This window comes from Lithobates pipiens, unplaced genomic scaffold (genome assembly GCF_037356315.1).
Source record: "Lithobates pipiens isolate NorthernLeopardFrog02 unplaced genomic scaffold, aLitPip1_a1.2 Scaffold_8, whole genome shotgun sequence".
Lineage (NCBI taxonomy): Eukaryota > Metazoa > Chordata > Amphibia > Anura > Ranidae > Lithobates > Lithobates pipiens.
In genome coordinates, this window is record NW_027507903.1 from 650276309 (window position 1) to 650292635 (window position 16327).

Below are 16327 nucleotides of genomic sequence, written 5' to 3' on the forward strand. Positions count from 1 at the left end.
CTCCAATCACAGGGATCAGTGACACTGTCACTAGGCAGAACGGGGAAATGCTTGTTTACATTATCATCTCCCCGTTCTTTCTCTCTGTGAGGTGATCACGGGAATCCCCGGGACAATCGAGTCAGCGGGACCCGCGACCTGACTCACGGAGCTTGCCACGGGCGCACGCTCCCACCGGCCACCTCTTAAAGGGCCACGTACAGGTACGTTAGTTTGCCTGTACAAGCCATTCTGCCGCCATATATCGGCGTGAGGCGGTCGGCAAGCGGTTAAAGAAGAAAAAATTTGAAAATTCAAAAAAGAACAAAGAACACTCTTATAATTAACCACTTCAGCCCTGGAAGGATTTACCACCCTTAACCCCTTGCTGACCGGCTCATGCTGATATACGTCGGCAAAATGACGCGTAGAGGCATACTAACGTACCTATACATTACCCTTTAAAAGGCGGCATTGTGGGCATGCGCGCACCCGCCGCGAGCTCTGTGAGTGTGATCGTGGAGTCCTGTGGATTTGATGTCGGCGGGGATACCCACGATCGTCTCACAGAGAGGATGAACGGGGAAATGCTGATGTAAACAAGCACCTCCCTGTTCTGCCTAATGATAGGACACTGATCACCGCTCCCTGTGATCGGGAGCCATGATCAGTGTCCTGTCACACACAGCCCCCCCCCCCCACAGTTAGAATCGCTCCCTTGGGGTATCTCTTTTTTTTTTTTGTTTTGTTTTATGTTTTTTTTTCACATTTCGGGGAGGCGTGTGCAATTTTTAGGGCTTGACATGTTGGGTGTCTATTTACTCACCTTTTTATGATGTGTCAAAAAAATGGCCATTTTATTGTGTTTTGTGTGCACTAAAATGTAGCTGGTGTATTTTTTTTTTCTTGAAAAATAGAGATTTTTATGAACATTTATGCAAATATCACGTGACATAAAACAGGAGCCTCCCCTTTCAGGAAAACATAATAATGTATAACCTGATCACATTGCCCGGATATTTTCCTGTGGGGTCCCCAGTATTTATATGAAGGTCTATGTTCTTCTTTTAAGGTGACCTTGTAAGGACAATACAAAGGCCATATGGATGATCTTGAAATACGGAGGATGAAGAATACAGAAAACATCAAAGGTAAGTTATTATAATTTAGTGGTATACTCTTCATCCATTTTATAGCCCATCCCCCCATAGGAGCCACTGGCTGTCAGATAGAACACCTTTGGGATGAATTAGAGCAGAGACTGCAAGCCAGGCCTTCTCACCCAACATTCGTGCCCTGACCTCACAAATGCGCTTCTGGAAGAATGGTCAAACAATCCCATATACACACTCCTAAACCTTGTGGACGGCCTTCCCAGAAGAGTTGAAGCTGTTATAGCTGCAAAGGGTGGGCCAACTCAATATTGAACCCTACGGACTAAGACTGGGATGTCATTAAAGTTCATGTGCGTGTTAAGGCAGGCATCCCAATACTTTTGGTGATATAGTGTGTATACAGTTATAGTAAATAAGAGTAGGTTATTATACGGTCCAATAGAAAACTCCAGTGGAAGATATATAATACAGCAGATTATCACATCGATGTCATAGTCACCCAATATAAGAGATTTGGTGGAGCACACAGATGATCTGGTATGAATATAAAATGTCTTTATATGAGATAAGAATTCTGGAGGATTATTATACTGGCTGATACACGCAGGATTATTCACTATTCTCTCTGTCTGTAGAGATTCCCACTAACAGGAGTACAAATCACCGGCTGATACTGACCCTATGGATCCTCCTGATAGTGGCTCTCCTTATTGTGGTCATCCTCACCAGTCTCCTCTTCACTTACTGTGAGTATCTCTATTATAACCATCATTTATGTTGACAAAGTTATTGTAAAATGTTGCAACACTTATAATATTTTTAGTCTTCTTTAGCAATTCCATATCAGTAGTTCGATAGCCAGGCTGACTTATAAACAAAGTGGGAACAATGGCGCACCTCATTCACACTCACAGACAAGACTTCTATCTCTGGGTTCTCACAAGAGTAGAGTTGAGCGGATACCTGAATGTTTGGGTTCGATGGGGTTCGGTCGAACTTCGCAAAAAAGTTTGAGTTCGGGACCCGAACTTGACCCCAATTCCGAAACCCATTGAAGTCAATGGGGACCCGAACTTTTGAGGACTAAAATGGCTCTAAAAAAGTAATGGAAAGGGCTAGAGGGCTGCAAATTGCAGCAAAATGTTGTTAAGAGCATGGCAATTGGATAGGAAAATAACTTAAAATAACATAAAATACATAAAAATAAAAAATAACATGCTGGAGGCCCCCTTCTCAGAAGAAGAGGTACAGGAAGTCATTAAGAACCTCAAATCAGGTTCTGCTCCAGGCCCCGATGGTCTTCCTAACCCCTATTACAAGACATTTATCACCGCCCTGACTCCACATTTGGCAAAAAAATTTTAACACAAAGACACTGGGAACCCAACTTCATCCTCACCTAAATACAGGCTACATTGCAGTAATACCCGAAACTGGATAAAAACCCAGAAGAAGTAAGTAATTATAGACCCATCTCCCTCATCAGTAACGACTTAAAAATCCTTACCAAACTCCTTGCAAATCGTCTAGCTTCCTTCATTAACGGATATATTCATAAGGATCAAGTGGGGTTCATCCCAGGCAGACAGGGCCCTGATCAGATCAGAAGAACCATAGACATAGTCTCCATCCTCCAGACAAACTGGACAGGAGGTCCAAAACAATCAGGCATGCTTTTATCACTGGACCTTCAAAAGGCCTTCGATTCGGTCTCTTGGCCATACATCTGTACAATCCTTGAACGTTGGGGCTTTGGCGACAAGTTTATGGGCCTGAGCCGAGCTCTTTATTCAAATCCTAAAGCCTATATTAGGCTTCAAGGCCACTACTCCAAACCAATACATAAAGCCAAAGGCACCAGACAAGGCTGTTCTTTATCTCCGCTAATCTTTGCAATAGCAATTGAGACAATCGCCATCTCCATTCGCCGGGATCCCAACATACAAGGAGTTCAGTGTGGCTCTCAGGTTCACAAATGGGGCCTGTTTTCAGATGACAAACACTGATGCCTAGTCACGGATTCCTATCTTAGGGAAAAAGACACATGGTCATTTCGATCCCTCTCCTTACATTCAGTCCTAGGGGTCGGTGGTTAAGTTCCTCCTCTCGGGCACAGCTAGCTCCCATTGGGGGTGTCCGGGGAGGAGGTACACCTCTGACCATTAACAGGAATACCAACCCTTCACTCTGAGCCCTTGTACACACGGTCAGAGATTCAGACGGAATGTGTCCTATTGGACCGTTTTGTCGGATAATCCAACTGTGTGTGGTCTCCATCGGACTGTTTCCGTCAGAGTATCCGACGGACCAAGTTTTCCAGCTTGTCCGTAAAATTTTCAGACAAAATGCTCCGATCGGACATACTCCGATCATATGTAGCCTACTCCGACGGACAAAGTGCCACGCATGCTCAGATCAAATTCCTAGACCAGAGCTATTGGCTACTAGCCTGAACGTAGTCCCATCATAACGAAATAATGTCATCACGTTATGTACAATCGGATTTTGCGACAACTTTGTCCGACCGTGTGTATGCAACAGTTTTGGACAAAATCCGTCTGACAAAATCCATTGGACAAAATCCAACGGATTTGGTTGTCAGAATGTCCAACCGTGTGTACAAGGGCTTACACTACCATGTCTGTCTAAAACGATTTTATATTTTATATCTCTGACGTGTTACACTCGATTCATCTTGTTGCGCTGCCTGTAACCTTTCTATGTTTTGACTGAATCGATATTCTGAATGTCACTTTCAAATGTATTATTCTTGTTGTGATACAAAATAAAATACTTTGAAATTAAAAAAATAAAAAATAATAATCTTGACCTAGGAGGACGAGGTCCATATGGAGTAGGAGGTTGAGGTGGCGGTGGATGTGCCGGTGTAGGAGGAAGCAGCGGTGGAGGAGGACGAGGTAGCGAACACTGGTTTTTGTTTTTTAAATTAGGGTACACCCCAACAGAGTTAGAAAGATCAAAAATACAACAATGGCTGGGTAAGGCCGGTGATGTGTCGAATTCTGTACCCCGTCGGATAGTGTCCGCCCTGTATTGTGCTTGCGCAGTATGGAGGACAAGGGGATTCTGAAAATCTCCGAAGATGAACGCCGCCTGCGCCGTGAGTCCAGGTTCAAGCCCCACCATCCAAGTGGAAATAGAATTAGAATAAAAAATAACCGAGCGAAGCAAGGCCATGCCCAAAGCGTGGCGAGCGAAGCAAGCCCATGAGGGGCCCTGTTACTATGTGCTACTGTATGTTCACTTGGATGGTGGCACTTCAACCTGCATTCATGGTGCAGGAGCCGTTCATCTTCAGAGATTTTCGGAATCTCCTTGTCCTCTGTACTGCGCAAGCTCTGCGTCTGCGCACTATCCGATGGCCAGACAGTTTTTGTCAGAACACCAGTATACATGTCTATTCTGCACATGGTACGGACAAGTCCTGTGGGATCCATGCCTGGTTCATTTTAATGAAAGTGAGCTTGTCCACATTGGCTCTGGACAGACGGCTGCGCTTGTCTGTGATAACGCCCCCTGCTAAATACACGTTTAGATAATACACTGGCTGCAGGGCAGGCCAGCCCCTCCAAGGCGTATAGGGCAAGCTCAGGCCATGTGCCCAATTTGGAGACCCAGAAGTTGAAGGGGGCAGACCCGTCATTCACTACGTGTAAGCGTGTGCACACCTACTGCTCCACCATGTTGGTGAAATGCTGCCTCCTGCTAAGACGTTCCATATCAGCTGGTGGTGCTGATTCTTGTGGCGTACTGACAAAGCTTTTCCACATTTTGGCCATGCTAACCCTGCCTCCTGAGGTGCTGGCGGTGCCCCGGCTGAGTTGGCGACCTCTTCCTCCTCCTCTGCCTTTGCTTTGTGCTTCCACTGTGCCCCCACTGTCAGGTGGGAATGCCACCAGCAGCGTGTCTACCAACGTGCGTTTGTACTCACGCATCTTACGATCACGCTCCAGTGAGAGAATTAAGGACGGTACGTTGTCCTTGTAATGGGGATCCAGCAGCGTGGCCACCTAGTAATAAGCACCAGTTAGAATGTGGCAACTCGGCAGTCAGTGTGGAGACACAGCAGCATGTAATCGCTCATGTGTGCCAGGCTGCCCAGAGGCAACGAAAAGCTGTCCTCTGTGGGAGGTGAATCGTCTTTGTCCTCTGTATCCCCCAGCCATGCACCAGTGATGGCCATGAGCTGGTCTGGGTGCCACCCTGCTGTGAACATGGTTCCTCCTCCTCCTGCATCTCCTCCTCCTCATCCTCCACCTCGTCATCCTCCATAACTGTGCCCTCGGAGCCACTTGTGAATGACTGCCCTGAAAACCTTGGAAATGATCCCTCTTCCGCTTCTTGTGCCACATCCTCCTGAAGCGTTTTTTCAAGGAGGCATAGAACTGGGATAGTAACGCTGAGAACGGCATCATTGGCACTGGCCACGTTGGTGGAGTACTCCAAACAGTGCAGCAAGGCACACAGGTCTCGCATGGAGGCCCAGTTATTGGTGGTGAAGTGGTGCTGTTCCGCAGAGCGACTTACACGTGAGTGCTGCAGCTAAAACTCCACTATCGCCTGCTGCTACAGTCTGGCCAGCATGTGCAAGGTGGAGTTCCACCTTGTGGGCACGTCACATATGAGGCGGTGAGCGGGAAGGCCGAAGTTACGCTGCAGCGCTGACAGGCGAGCAGCAGCATGGTGAGAATGCCGAAAGTGCGCACAGGCGGCCCGCACTTTCTACAGCAGCTCTGGCATATGGGGGTAATTTTTAAGGAACCTCTGGACCACCAAGTTCAGCACATGCGCCAAACAAGGGATGTGCGGCAAACTGGCTAGGCCCAGAGCTGCTACGAGATTTCGCCCATTATCGCACACCACCAGGCCGTGCTTGAGGCTCACTGCCACCAACCACTCATTGGTCTGTTGTTCCATGTCCCTCCACAACTCCTGCACGGTGTGGGCTTTTTCCCCCAAACAGGAAAGTTTTAAAACTGCCTGCTGTCGTTTACCCCGGCTGTGCTGAAGTTGGTGGTGAAGGTGTTAGGCTGACCGGATGAGGAGGCGGTAGAGGATGAGGAAGAGGAGCAGGAGGAGTTAGCAACAGGAGGCAAACTGAAGCGCCCTGCAATCCTCAGTGGTGGAAGGACATGCACCAAACTGCTATCCGCCTCAGGTCCAGGTGCCACTGCATTTACCCAGTGTGCTGTTAGGGAGATATAACATCTCTGACCATGCTTACTGGTCCACGCATCCGTAGTTAGGTGGAGCTTGCCACAGATGGCGTTGTGCAGTGCACACCTGATTTTGTCCCCCACTTGGTTATGCAGGGAAGGGATGGCTCACCTGGAAAAGTAGTGGCGGCTGGGCACGACGTACTGTGGGACAGCCAGGGCTGCTGTTAGAAATTACAGGGCCCCATACAGCCTACCTGACAGGGCCCCCCCCCCCCCCCAAAAAAAAATTATCAAATTACATTTTTACTAAAATGAGATGGTAGCAATGCCGTTTTGCAGCCATGGCAGAAATTATACCCTTGCTACTACAGCCTCCTGACACCTGTATTTTGTTATAATTTTTAAAAATTGCTGAATAGTAATTTTTCTTTGCGAGACTGGCTGCAACTGTGAGCAACTCTTGGCTGCAACTGTGAGCCAAGTGTTTGGCTTGCAGTTGCAAAGTGGCCCCATTGAATTCAATGGGAAGTTTGATAGGTGGTGCTGCCTGTCAAACTCTGCAGCCTGTGTTAAAATGCTGCAGCTGTGTAGTAAAACATTGCAACTACAAAATGTGTACAGCCCTGTCTGACGGTATTGCTAGGATTTGGGTGTGCAGCTAGGGGTGGTGATAAATCCATGGCTCAGCCAACCATGTGAAAGAGTTCTTAGGCTGCATTCCCACTTTGTATTTCCTGACCGTGTGACAAAGGGTAAGGGAAACGCATGCTTTGCATGCATTTTAGAAATGCACTGCAATTTCGCATAGTGCTTGTGGTGCCGTTAATTGTTAATGGCACCCCAAAAACAGCTTGCATTTTGTCATGTGACAAACTTGCAAAGCTGCATGCCTGAAAATGTTCTAGAACTGTTATGGTATGTTTGTCAAATATAGGGCAGCCCATTCAAGTGAATGGGCTGCCCTATGTATAAACAATCTAAAAAAAATAAAAAAAATAAAAAATGCAGGAACATGTGTTCTCGCTATGCTAAGTGTGAATGGGGCCTCAGGAGTGGCATATAGAAATAGCTGGTGCATTGTGGCTGGTGGAGATGTTTGTCAGCTGGAATTCTGAACTTTCTGCAGCTTCACCCACCCCCCCCCCCCTCCTCAGTCACCCCTTTCCATTAGAAGCACTACAACATTCAAACCCTACAGCCACAATTCACACAGAGCCCGGAGTAAAGGTCAGGAGAGCAGAGCTCAGGACTCATCAGGGAGGAACAGGCAGAGAACTTCTTACCTTCAATCTTTCTTCTTTGCAAGATAACGCTGCCAATCACACGGGGAGGGGGAGTTTAAAGCGGGAATAAGGATGGCCCCCGCTGTCTCTGGGATCCGTGTGTTTCCCATCAGACAGTGGGGACTTTCGGAAAGGGGCGTAGATTCTGCGGAAAGGGGCATAGATTCTGCGGAAAGGGGCGTACCTTCTGCAGATATCTATGCCGGAAGTGGGTGCAGATACCTGTACTGTACAGATATCTGCACCCCCCTGAAAGGTGCCAATTGTGGCGCTGGAGGGGGGGAGGGTTCCAATGAGCGGAAGCTCCACTTTAGGGTGGACCTCCACTTTAAGGACCCACAGAACACCAGCAGTGTAATGATTTCAAGGCAGAAGCAGAGATAGACAGTGTGCACCTGTCAAAGGGACTGTAGGCAAGTAAGTAGAACATAGGGATAAAGCACAGGAGTCACAAGGCAGAACAGTAGTGATGTCCAGTTCATGAACAAATTGTTCTTTTGAATCGGTTCTTTTTAGTGAACTGGATGAATCGATTGATCTGAATGAACTGATTCGTTTGAAACAGTTCACTATGACCTCAGTACATAGCAGAGCAGGCCTGGTAATATGATCCTAGAGTGAGAGAGCTCCGCCCCTCCCTGCAACCAATCAGCTGACTCAAAGCACAGTGACACTCAGGAACTGGATACAAACTTAAAACAAAAGTCAGGAGTACACAGTACAAAGAGTTAAAGAATCGTACAAGTTACAGAGTTAAAGAATCAAACAGTACACCGAGTTAAAGAATCATAAAGTACACCAAGTTAAAGAATCATACAAGTTACCGAGTTAAAGAATCAAACAGTACACCGAGTTAAAGAATCATACAAGTTACCGAGTTAAAGAATCAAACAGTACACCGAGTTAAAGAATCATACAAGTTACCGAGTTAAAGAATCAAACAGTACACCGAGTTAAAGAATCATAAAGTACACCAAGTTAAAGAATCATACAAGTTACTGAGTTAAAGAATCATATCCGTTTTTAGAACACAGTACACTGAAAGAACCACAAGTCACCACCAGTAGTTATAACACATTTCCCTATGATCCAATTGATTATAACTCTGATCATACTGATCAAAAAGGAAGGAAAGTGTTAAATTCTCAATGGGTGACAATTTAAAAGCCTGTACAGTACATTCATTAACCATGAATTATATTTCTAGAATTATTGCAGTCACTCTAGCGTTTGTGGTGACACTTAACGTGTGAAGCAATCATCGTTTATGTACACGTGCATGCCCTACGCACATTTATTCACATGCAGATATCAGGGTTGGTCGGGATGGTTTTAGTTTTTATTTTATTAATTTTTTCACTTAACAAGCCCCTATGTGATAGTTTGTTGAAGTGACAGGTTCTCTTTATTGCATATGGGGTCTGGTATATGATTATATGAGTATAGGATTGTGCTCAATCTATAGGAGCAGCCAATATTGCCACTTACGGTGATGCACAAACAGTTGTGTAAACGAAAAGCATGTTTTTGTGTGTATTTTCTGCATTCTGATGGGCCAACTTCACAGGTAAGATTGCTAGCCATCAGATTTGTCCGTAGTCTTTACAGTGCATAATGAGGCTCCTTTTACACTTGTGTGACTTATCATGCAACTTGGGACTACAAAGTCGCATGACAAGTCGTACCCCAAGATTTCCAATGAGTACCATTCATATCTGTGGGTCTTCCAGTCACAGCGACTTCAAAGTAGTTACTGCACTACTTTGGTCCGATTTTGATGCGACTTGAGGTAGAGACCTCAAAATTACATAAGTATTCCTTCAAGTCACATCAAAATCGCATCAAAGCCACGGTAAAAATCGTGGCAAAAATTGCATGACTTTCAAGTCGCACAAGTGTGAAAGGAGCCTAACGATTAGATTTTACTACCGTGGATACTTCGCCTGCAAGCGGAAGTAAAATAGAATCATTTTTCCTGTACATGCACTGCAAAGAGAACGGAAAAATCTGATGTCTAGCAATGTTAACTGTGTAGTTGGCCCATCACATGCACAAAAATCAGCTTTTCATTTTCACAGCTTTATGTGTGTCACCAAAATTGATGACGCGGCTGATCTGACAAATTGTGGTCTGACAGAAGAATAGGATTGTGCTTGTGCTTGTAGCAAGGAACTAAATGCAAGTAAACCTCCCCAGGACCTGCCAGCCTTCTGAGAAGAATCATTCTTTTCATTCTAATCATTTTAGAAGGTTGAGTCAGAGCTTCAGTTCACTTGCTTGTCAGTAGACTCAGCAAGTGAACCGAAGAACCGATTCATTGAATCGGTTCATTTCAGTGAGTAGTTCAAAATGAACCGATTCACTTAAAAGATCCGGACTTCCCATCACTACAGAACAGCCAGCTCTCCTCTCCTGAAGTTGTCCGGGCCCCCTTTTGGACTGATGAGTAGGGATGAGCTTCGAGTTCCAGTCGAACTCATGTTCTACTCGAACATTGCCTGTTCGCCTGTTCAGCGAACAGTGAACAATTTGGGCTGTTCGCAGCAAATTCGAAAAGCCGGAAAACCCTATACAAGTCTATGGGAGAAATCTAAAGTGCTCATTTTAAAGGGTAATATGCAGGTTACTGTCCTAAAAAGTGTCTGGGGACCCGGGTCCTGCCCCAGGGGACATGGATCAATGCAAAAAAAAGTTTTAAAAACGGCCGTTTTTTCAGGAGCAGTGATTTTAATAATGATTAAAGTGAAACAATAAAAGTGTAATATTCCTTTAAATTTTGTAGGGGGGGGGGGGGGGTATCTATAGTATGCCTGTGAAGGGGCGCATGTTTCTGGTGCTTAGAACTGTCCCTGCACAAAGTGTCATTTGTGCAGGAAAAAAAGTCTTTTAAAATCACTTGCGGCTAAATTGTCAGCTGAGAGATCCCCCGTTGCTGGATATGATCATCCATCGCTGGACCCCGGAGATCCGTCGCTGGATAGCAAGAGTGGATTAGCACCGCTGGAATCTTTTTTTTATTTTTTTATTTTTAATAAAGGAATTTTTCAAAAGTGTGTTTGTCTTATTTAACCATTTTTACACTTTCTTTGTAAAATGGTAGGGGTACTTTTGTACCCCCTTACCATTTCAAACAGGGGGGGGCGGGATCTGGGGGTCCCCTTGTTAAAGGGGGCTTCCAGATTCTGATAAGCCCCCCACCCGCAGACCCTCACAACCACCGGCCAGGGTTGTGAGGATGAGGCCCTTGTCCTCATCAACATGGGGACAAGGTGCTTTGAGGGGTCACAGACCCCCAAAGCATCCTCCCAATGTTGAGGGTATGTGGCCTGGTGCGGTTCAGGAGGGAGGGGGGCCGCTCTCTCATCCCCCCCTCTTTTCCTGCGGCCTGCCAGGTTGCGTGCTCGGATAAAGGGTCTGGTATGGATTTTTAGGGGGGGCCCCACGTCAATTTTGTTTTTTAATTTAATGCGGGGTTCCCCTTAATATCCATATCAGACTGAGAGAACAAAATCAGGTGCAGCTCTACATGGAAACCAATCAGCTTCCAGGTTTTATTGTCAAATTGAACAAGCTAGAAGTTAGAAGTTAGAAGTTGAATGTCTACCATGGACAACTGCACCTGATTTTGCACTTTCCAGTTTTAGTAAATCAACCCCAATGTGCGCTCACTGCCCACCGAACAACACTTTCATGGATCAGCAGTCTGGGAAGGCCTCGAGGTCTCTAATTCAGATTTTTTGTGTTTCTTCCCCAGATAAGAGTCTCTCCGGGATACAGTCACATCTGGAGAATAATGGTAGGTGGGCCAGTATAGCTTATCCAACTACTTCTACAAATGACTTCCTATGCAGTCCATACACACAATGATTTGTATCACGTCAGTCACAGAACCCTAATTAAAGCCCAAAGAATTTACTTAATTGTTTTGGTCTGGGGGTGTTTGGCCCCTTATTTGAGGTCACACAAATTTAATTGATCCAAGACTAATGCCGTCACTGTGTACACACGACTTTCCGGCAGACTAGGTCCAACAGACTTTTCAGTGGAGATCCGACGGACTTTCCGAACAAACCGACTTGGCCACACACAATCACACCAAAGTCTGATGGATTCCAACGTGATGACGTACAACCGGACTAGAATAAGGAAGTTTGTAGCTAGTAGCCAATAGCTGCCCTAGCATCGGTTTTCGTCCATCGCACTAGCATACAGACGAATGGATTTTTCGACTGCACTCGACTCCATATTTGAAACATGTTCTAAATCTAAAGTCCGTATGATTTTTAGAAAGCCAAGATCCAATGAAGCCCACACACGATTGAATTGTCTGGCGGATTCGTTCTGTCGGACCTTTGCTGTCGAAAAGTCAGGTCGTGTGTACACAGCATTAGTCCTCTCTGTCCTGTGTTCATCTCTTCCATGGTCTGCCAATGGAGAACTTGGAAACATCTGCTCTGTCTGCGATTTTATAGCTTGCAAAATCTGGTCAAACTATTGCGGTTCTCTCATATTTGGCCATAACCCAGAGTAGTGACTTGGCAATCATCGGGTAACCCACCATTCCATAGCGAAGGCGTCATCTAACCAGGGATTGCTAGGTTTGATCTTCAGCCGAATCCTTGTGTCCACACACACAGTGACTAGACATGAGATTTGGGTTTGGGTTGAGGTAAATCCAGCCTATTCACAATTTGGGGATCTGGGGAACAAATGTGTGACTTCACTTTCATGTTCACTGTATGTTGTTTATTATTTCATGTTGGTAGGACCTTTCGGATTATTATTTTTTTTCTTTGCAGAAAAGTGTGTATTTAAAAAAGTGTGCTTTGATTTATTAGTTGGCAGTGTTGGATTTCCATTCCTTTTTTTGATTTACTTTTTAATTTATATGTTAAAAGCATGTTTTTTTTTTTAAATTTAGCACACATGTCATGGTCAGGAATCAGGCTTGGAGACCAGTAGCTATAGCAATTGAGAGGCTCCTACCAACCAGCAGGATGAGTACACACGCAGGTCACCCTGGCGGATGAGAAGGGCAAATGTGAGGTGCTGATTCTAAGCACTAACCAGTATTCATCAGTGCTCCTAATGGTGGAGATGGGTTTTTCTGCATGTTGGTACCAGGTCATGGTCCTCGGGATTGCTCCACCAGGAGGTGAGCAAGCTGGGGTCCAGTAGCATATATATCAGGTAGGGATCAAGCAGAAGCGTAGTCAGTAAACAAGCCAAAAGTCTATAACAAATCATTGCAGGTTGGGATCAAGTGGAAGCATAGTTGAGGAACCAGCCAAAGGTCAATATTGTGTGGTAGTGGAGATAAGGACAGCTGCAGGTATGCAAAGGTGAAAGATATTGGCTGGAGAGAGCACAATAATCTGGCTAACAGGAAGTGCAGAGACATGGCTTAAATCAGGAAGTTCATGGGAGGAGCAAAGAGTTCAAAGTTCACCAGAAACAAGAGATGAGGTGTATTCTGCGGTCAGGGCACGCAGACAGCATGCACAATCTCCTACAACTGACTGCAAGCTCTATTAAAGAAGAGCAATATAGCTAGCTATATATAGGTGGATATAACGGTGTATTCTGCGGTCAGGGCACGCAGACAGCACGCACAATCTCCTACAACTGACTGCAAGCTCTATTAAAAAAGAGCAAGATAGCTAGCTATATAGGTGGATATAACGGTGTATACTGCAGTCAGGGCACGCAGACAGCACGCACAATCTCCTACAACTGACTGGAAGCTCTATTTAAAAAGAGCAAGATAGCTAGCTATATAGGTGGATATAATGGTGTATACTGCGGTCAGGGCACGCAGACAGCACACACAATCTCCTACAACTGACTGCAAGCTCTATTTAAAAAGAGCAAGATAGCTAGCTATATAGGTGTATATAACGGTGTATTCTGCGGTCAGGGCACGCAGACAACAACCACTACAGCAGAGAAAGAATGCAAAATCGGCCGATAATGAACGGTGTATACTATGTTAAAGGTACACAGAACACCCACTAACTCCTACAGACGCCAACACACTACAAAAGGCCGCCGCGCTGGCCAATCATGGCTCTCCTCGCTGTCGGCGCTGTGATTGCCCAAGCATGCGTGGTCACAGTGCATGCTTGGCCAATCATGAGCCAGCAATGCACTGCGATGGCGCAGTGCATTGTGGGCCGTGAGCGCCGCACGAATTTGGTATTCGGCGAACGGACGAACAGCCGATGTTCGAGTCGAGCGTATGTTCGACTCGAACACGAAGCTCATCCCTACTGTGGACCATATGTATGTGTAGAATATGCAAATATTTTTGCTCATGTGAGTTCTCCAACATTAGGAATACAAATCTAATATCATTTTCTGTTTCCTGTTCAGATAAACATATCAGAGAAGAAATATCACAGATGAATGGTGAGTGCATACAGCATGAGAATATAATTCCTTTGCGATCCTTCCATGAAGAACTTGTTGGAGTCTTATGGTGGAGACTACAGGTGGCCATGCCGTGCATGATGTCATAGGGGCATGGTAGCCCTCATGTTTACTTACCGGCAGGGTATAAGTAGCTATCATTCAGCGAGCGCCTCTCAAAGTGTTTGTTGAGGGGGTTGTTATGCAGTTGGTGATAGGAGTTCATCATGATTGATCCTGAATTTACATAGGGGAACATATTTGTTTATTTTGTCAAAAACTCTTTGTGTTTTTATTTACTTCTGACTTTTTTGGTGAATGAGTAGGAGTGCTATGTACCCCATACTCATTCACGTGGCAGGGGGTAGGATCCAATATTACAGTTTCTGCTAAGAAACCCCCTAATCACCAGGCCAGGTTTGTGGGGATGAGGCCCTTGTCTTCATCAACATGGAGACAAGGTGCTTAAGTGTCTGATATGGAGGGTTTTGGGGGGGGGGGGGGCTGCACACCCTTTTTTAAAAAACAATTTGGCATGGGATTCCCCTCAAAATTCATACCAGAAAATGGTCTCATGCTTATTTGGAGACAAACCTTCATCAACCACCGGGCCAGGGTTGTAGGGATGAGGCTTCATCAACATGGGGACAAAGTGCTTAAGGATCAAATATGGAGGGTTTTGAGGGGGACTGCATACCATTAAAAAAATTGGCATCAGATTTCCCTCAAAATCTTTACCAGAAAATGATAACATGTTTATTTGGAGACAAAACTTAATCAACCACCGGACCAGGGTTGTAGTGATGAGGCCCTTGTTTTCATCAACATGGGGACAGAGTGCTTAAGGGTCTCATATAGAAGGTTTTGGGGGGGACTGCACACCATTTTAAGAAAAAAAATATTGGCATCAGATTCCCCTCAAAATCCATACCAGAAAATTATCACATGCTTATTTGGAGACAAACCTTCATAAACCACCGGGCCAGGGTTGTGGGGAAAAGGCCCTTGTCTTCATCAACATGGGGACAAAGTGCTTAAGGATCAAATATGGAGGGTTTTGAGGGGGACTGCACACCATTAAAAAAATTGGCATCAGATTTCCCTCAAAATCTTTACCAGAAAATGATAACATGTTTATTTGGAGACAAAACTTAATCAACCACCGGACCAGGGTTGTAGTGATGAGGCCCTTGTTTTCATCAGCATGGGGACAAAGTGCTTAAGGGTCTGATATGGAGGGTTTTGAGGGGGACTGCACACCATTAAAAAAATTGGCATCAGATTTCCCTCAAAATCTTTACCAGAAAATGATAACATGTTTATTTGGAGACAAAACTTAATCAACCACCGGACCAGGGTTGTAGTGATGAGGCCCTTGTTTTTATCACCATGGGGACAAAGTGCTTAAGGGTCTGATATGGAGAGTTTTGGGGGGGACTGCACATCCTTTTAAGAAAAAAAGCATTGGCATCAGATTCCCCTCAAAATCCATACCAGAAAATTATCTCATGCTTATTTGGAGACAAACCTTCAGCAACCACTGGGCCAGGGTTGTGGGGAAAAGGCCCTTGTCTTCATCAACATGGGGACAAAGTGCTTAAGGATCAAATATGGAGGGTTTTGAGGGGGACTGCACACCCTTAAACAAAAAAAAATATCGGCACAAATTGGCATCGGATTCCCCTCAAAATCTATACCAGAAAATGATAACATGTTTATTTGGAGACAAACCTTCATCAACCACCGGGCCAGGGTTGTGGGGAAAAGGCCCTTGTCTTCATCAACATGGGGACAAAGTGCTTAAGGATCAAATATGGAGGATTTTGAGGGGGACTGCACACCCTTAAACAAAAAAATTTGCCATCAGATTTCCCTCAAAATTTTTTCCAGAATATGATCACGTTTATTTGGAAACAAACCTTCATCAACCACCAGACCATGGTTGTAGTGGTTTAGCCCGTGTTTTCATCAACATGGGGACAAGGTGCTTAAGGGTCTGATATGGAGGGTTTTGGGGGGGACTGCACACCCTTTTAAGAAAAAAATATTGGCATCGGATTCCCCTCAAAATCCATACCAGAAAATTATCACATGCTTATTTGGAGACAAACCTTCATCAACCACCGGGCCAGGGTTGTGGGGAAAAGGCCCTTGTCTTCATCAACATGGGGACAAAGTGCTTAAGGATCAAATATGAAGGGTTTTGAGGGGGACTGCACACCCTTAAAAAAAAAAAAAATTGGCATCATATTTCCCTCAAAATCTTTACCAGAATATGATCACGTTTATTTGGAAACAAACCTTCATCAACCACCAGACCATGGTTGTAGTGGTTTAGCCCGTGTTTTCATCAACATGGGGA

At 45.2% G+C, this 16327-nt stretch overlaps 1 protein-coding gene across 3 annotated transcripts in view; it reads left to right on the forward strand.

Moving 5' to 3' along the window:
- LOC143961701 (asialoglycoprotein receptor 1-like) overlaps positions 1-16327 on the forward strand; it is a 105691-nt gene that overhangs the window by 40686 nt on the left and 48678 nt on the right. For all 3 annotated transcript variants that reach the window (XM_077471020.1, XM_077471022.1, XM_077471021.1), the window contains exons 2-5: positions 1052-1130; positions 1730-1840; positions 11312-11353; positions 13930-13965. In XM_077471020.1, the coding sequence (XP_077327146.1) occupies positions 1082-1130; positions 1730-1840; positions 11312-11353; positions 13930-13965 (238 nt within the window). In that variant the 5' untranslated portion in view covers positions 1052-1081. The remainder of the gene's footprint in view (positions 1-1051; positions 1131-1729; positions 1841-11311; positions 11354-13929; positions 13966-16327) is intronic.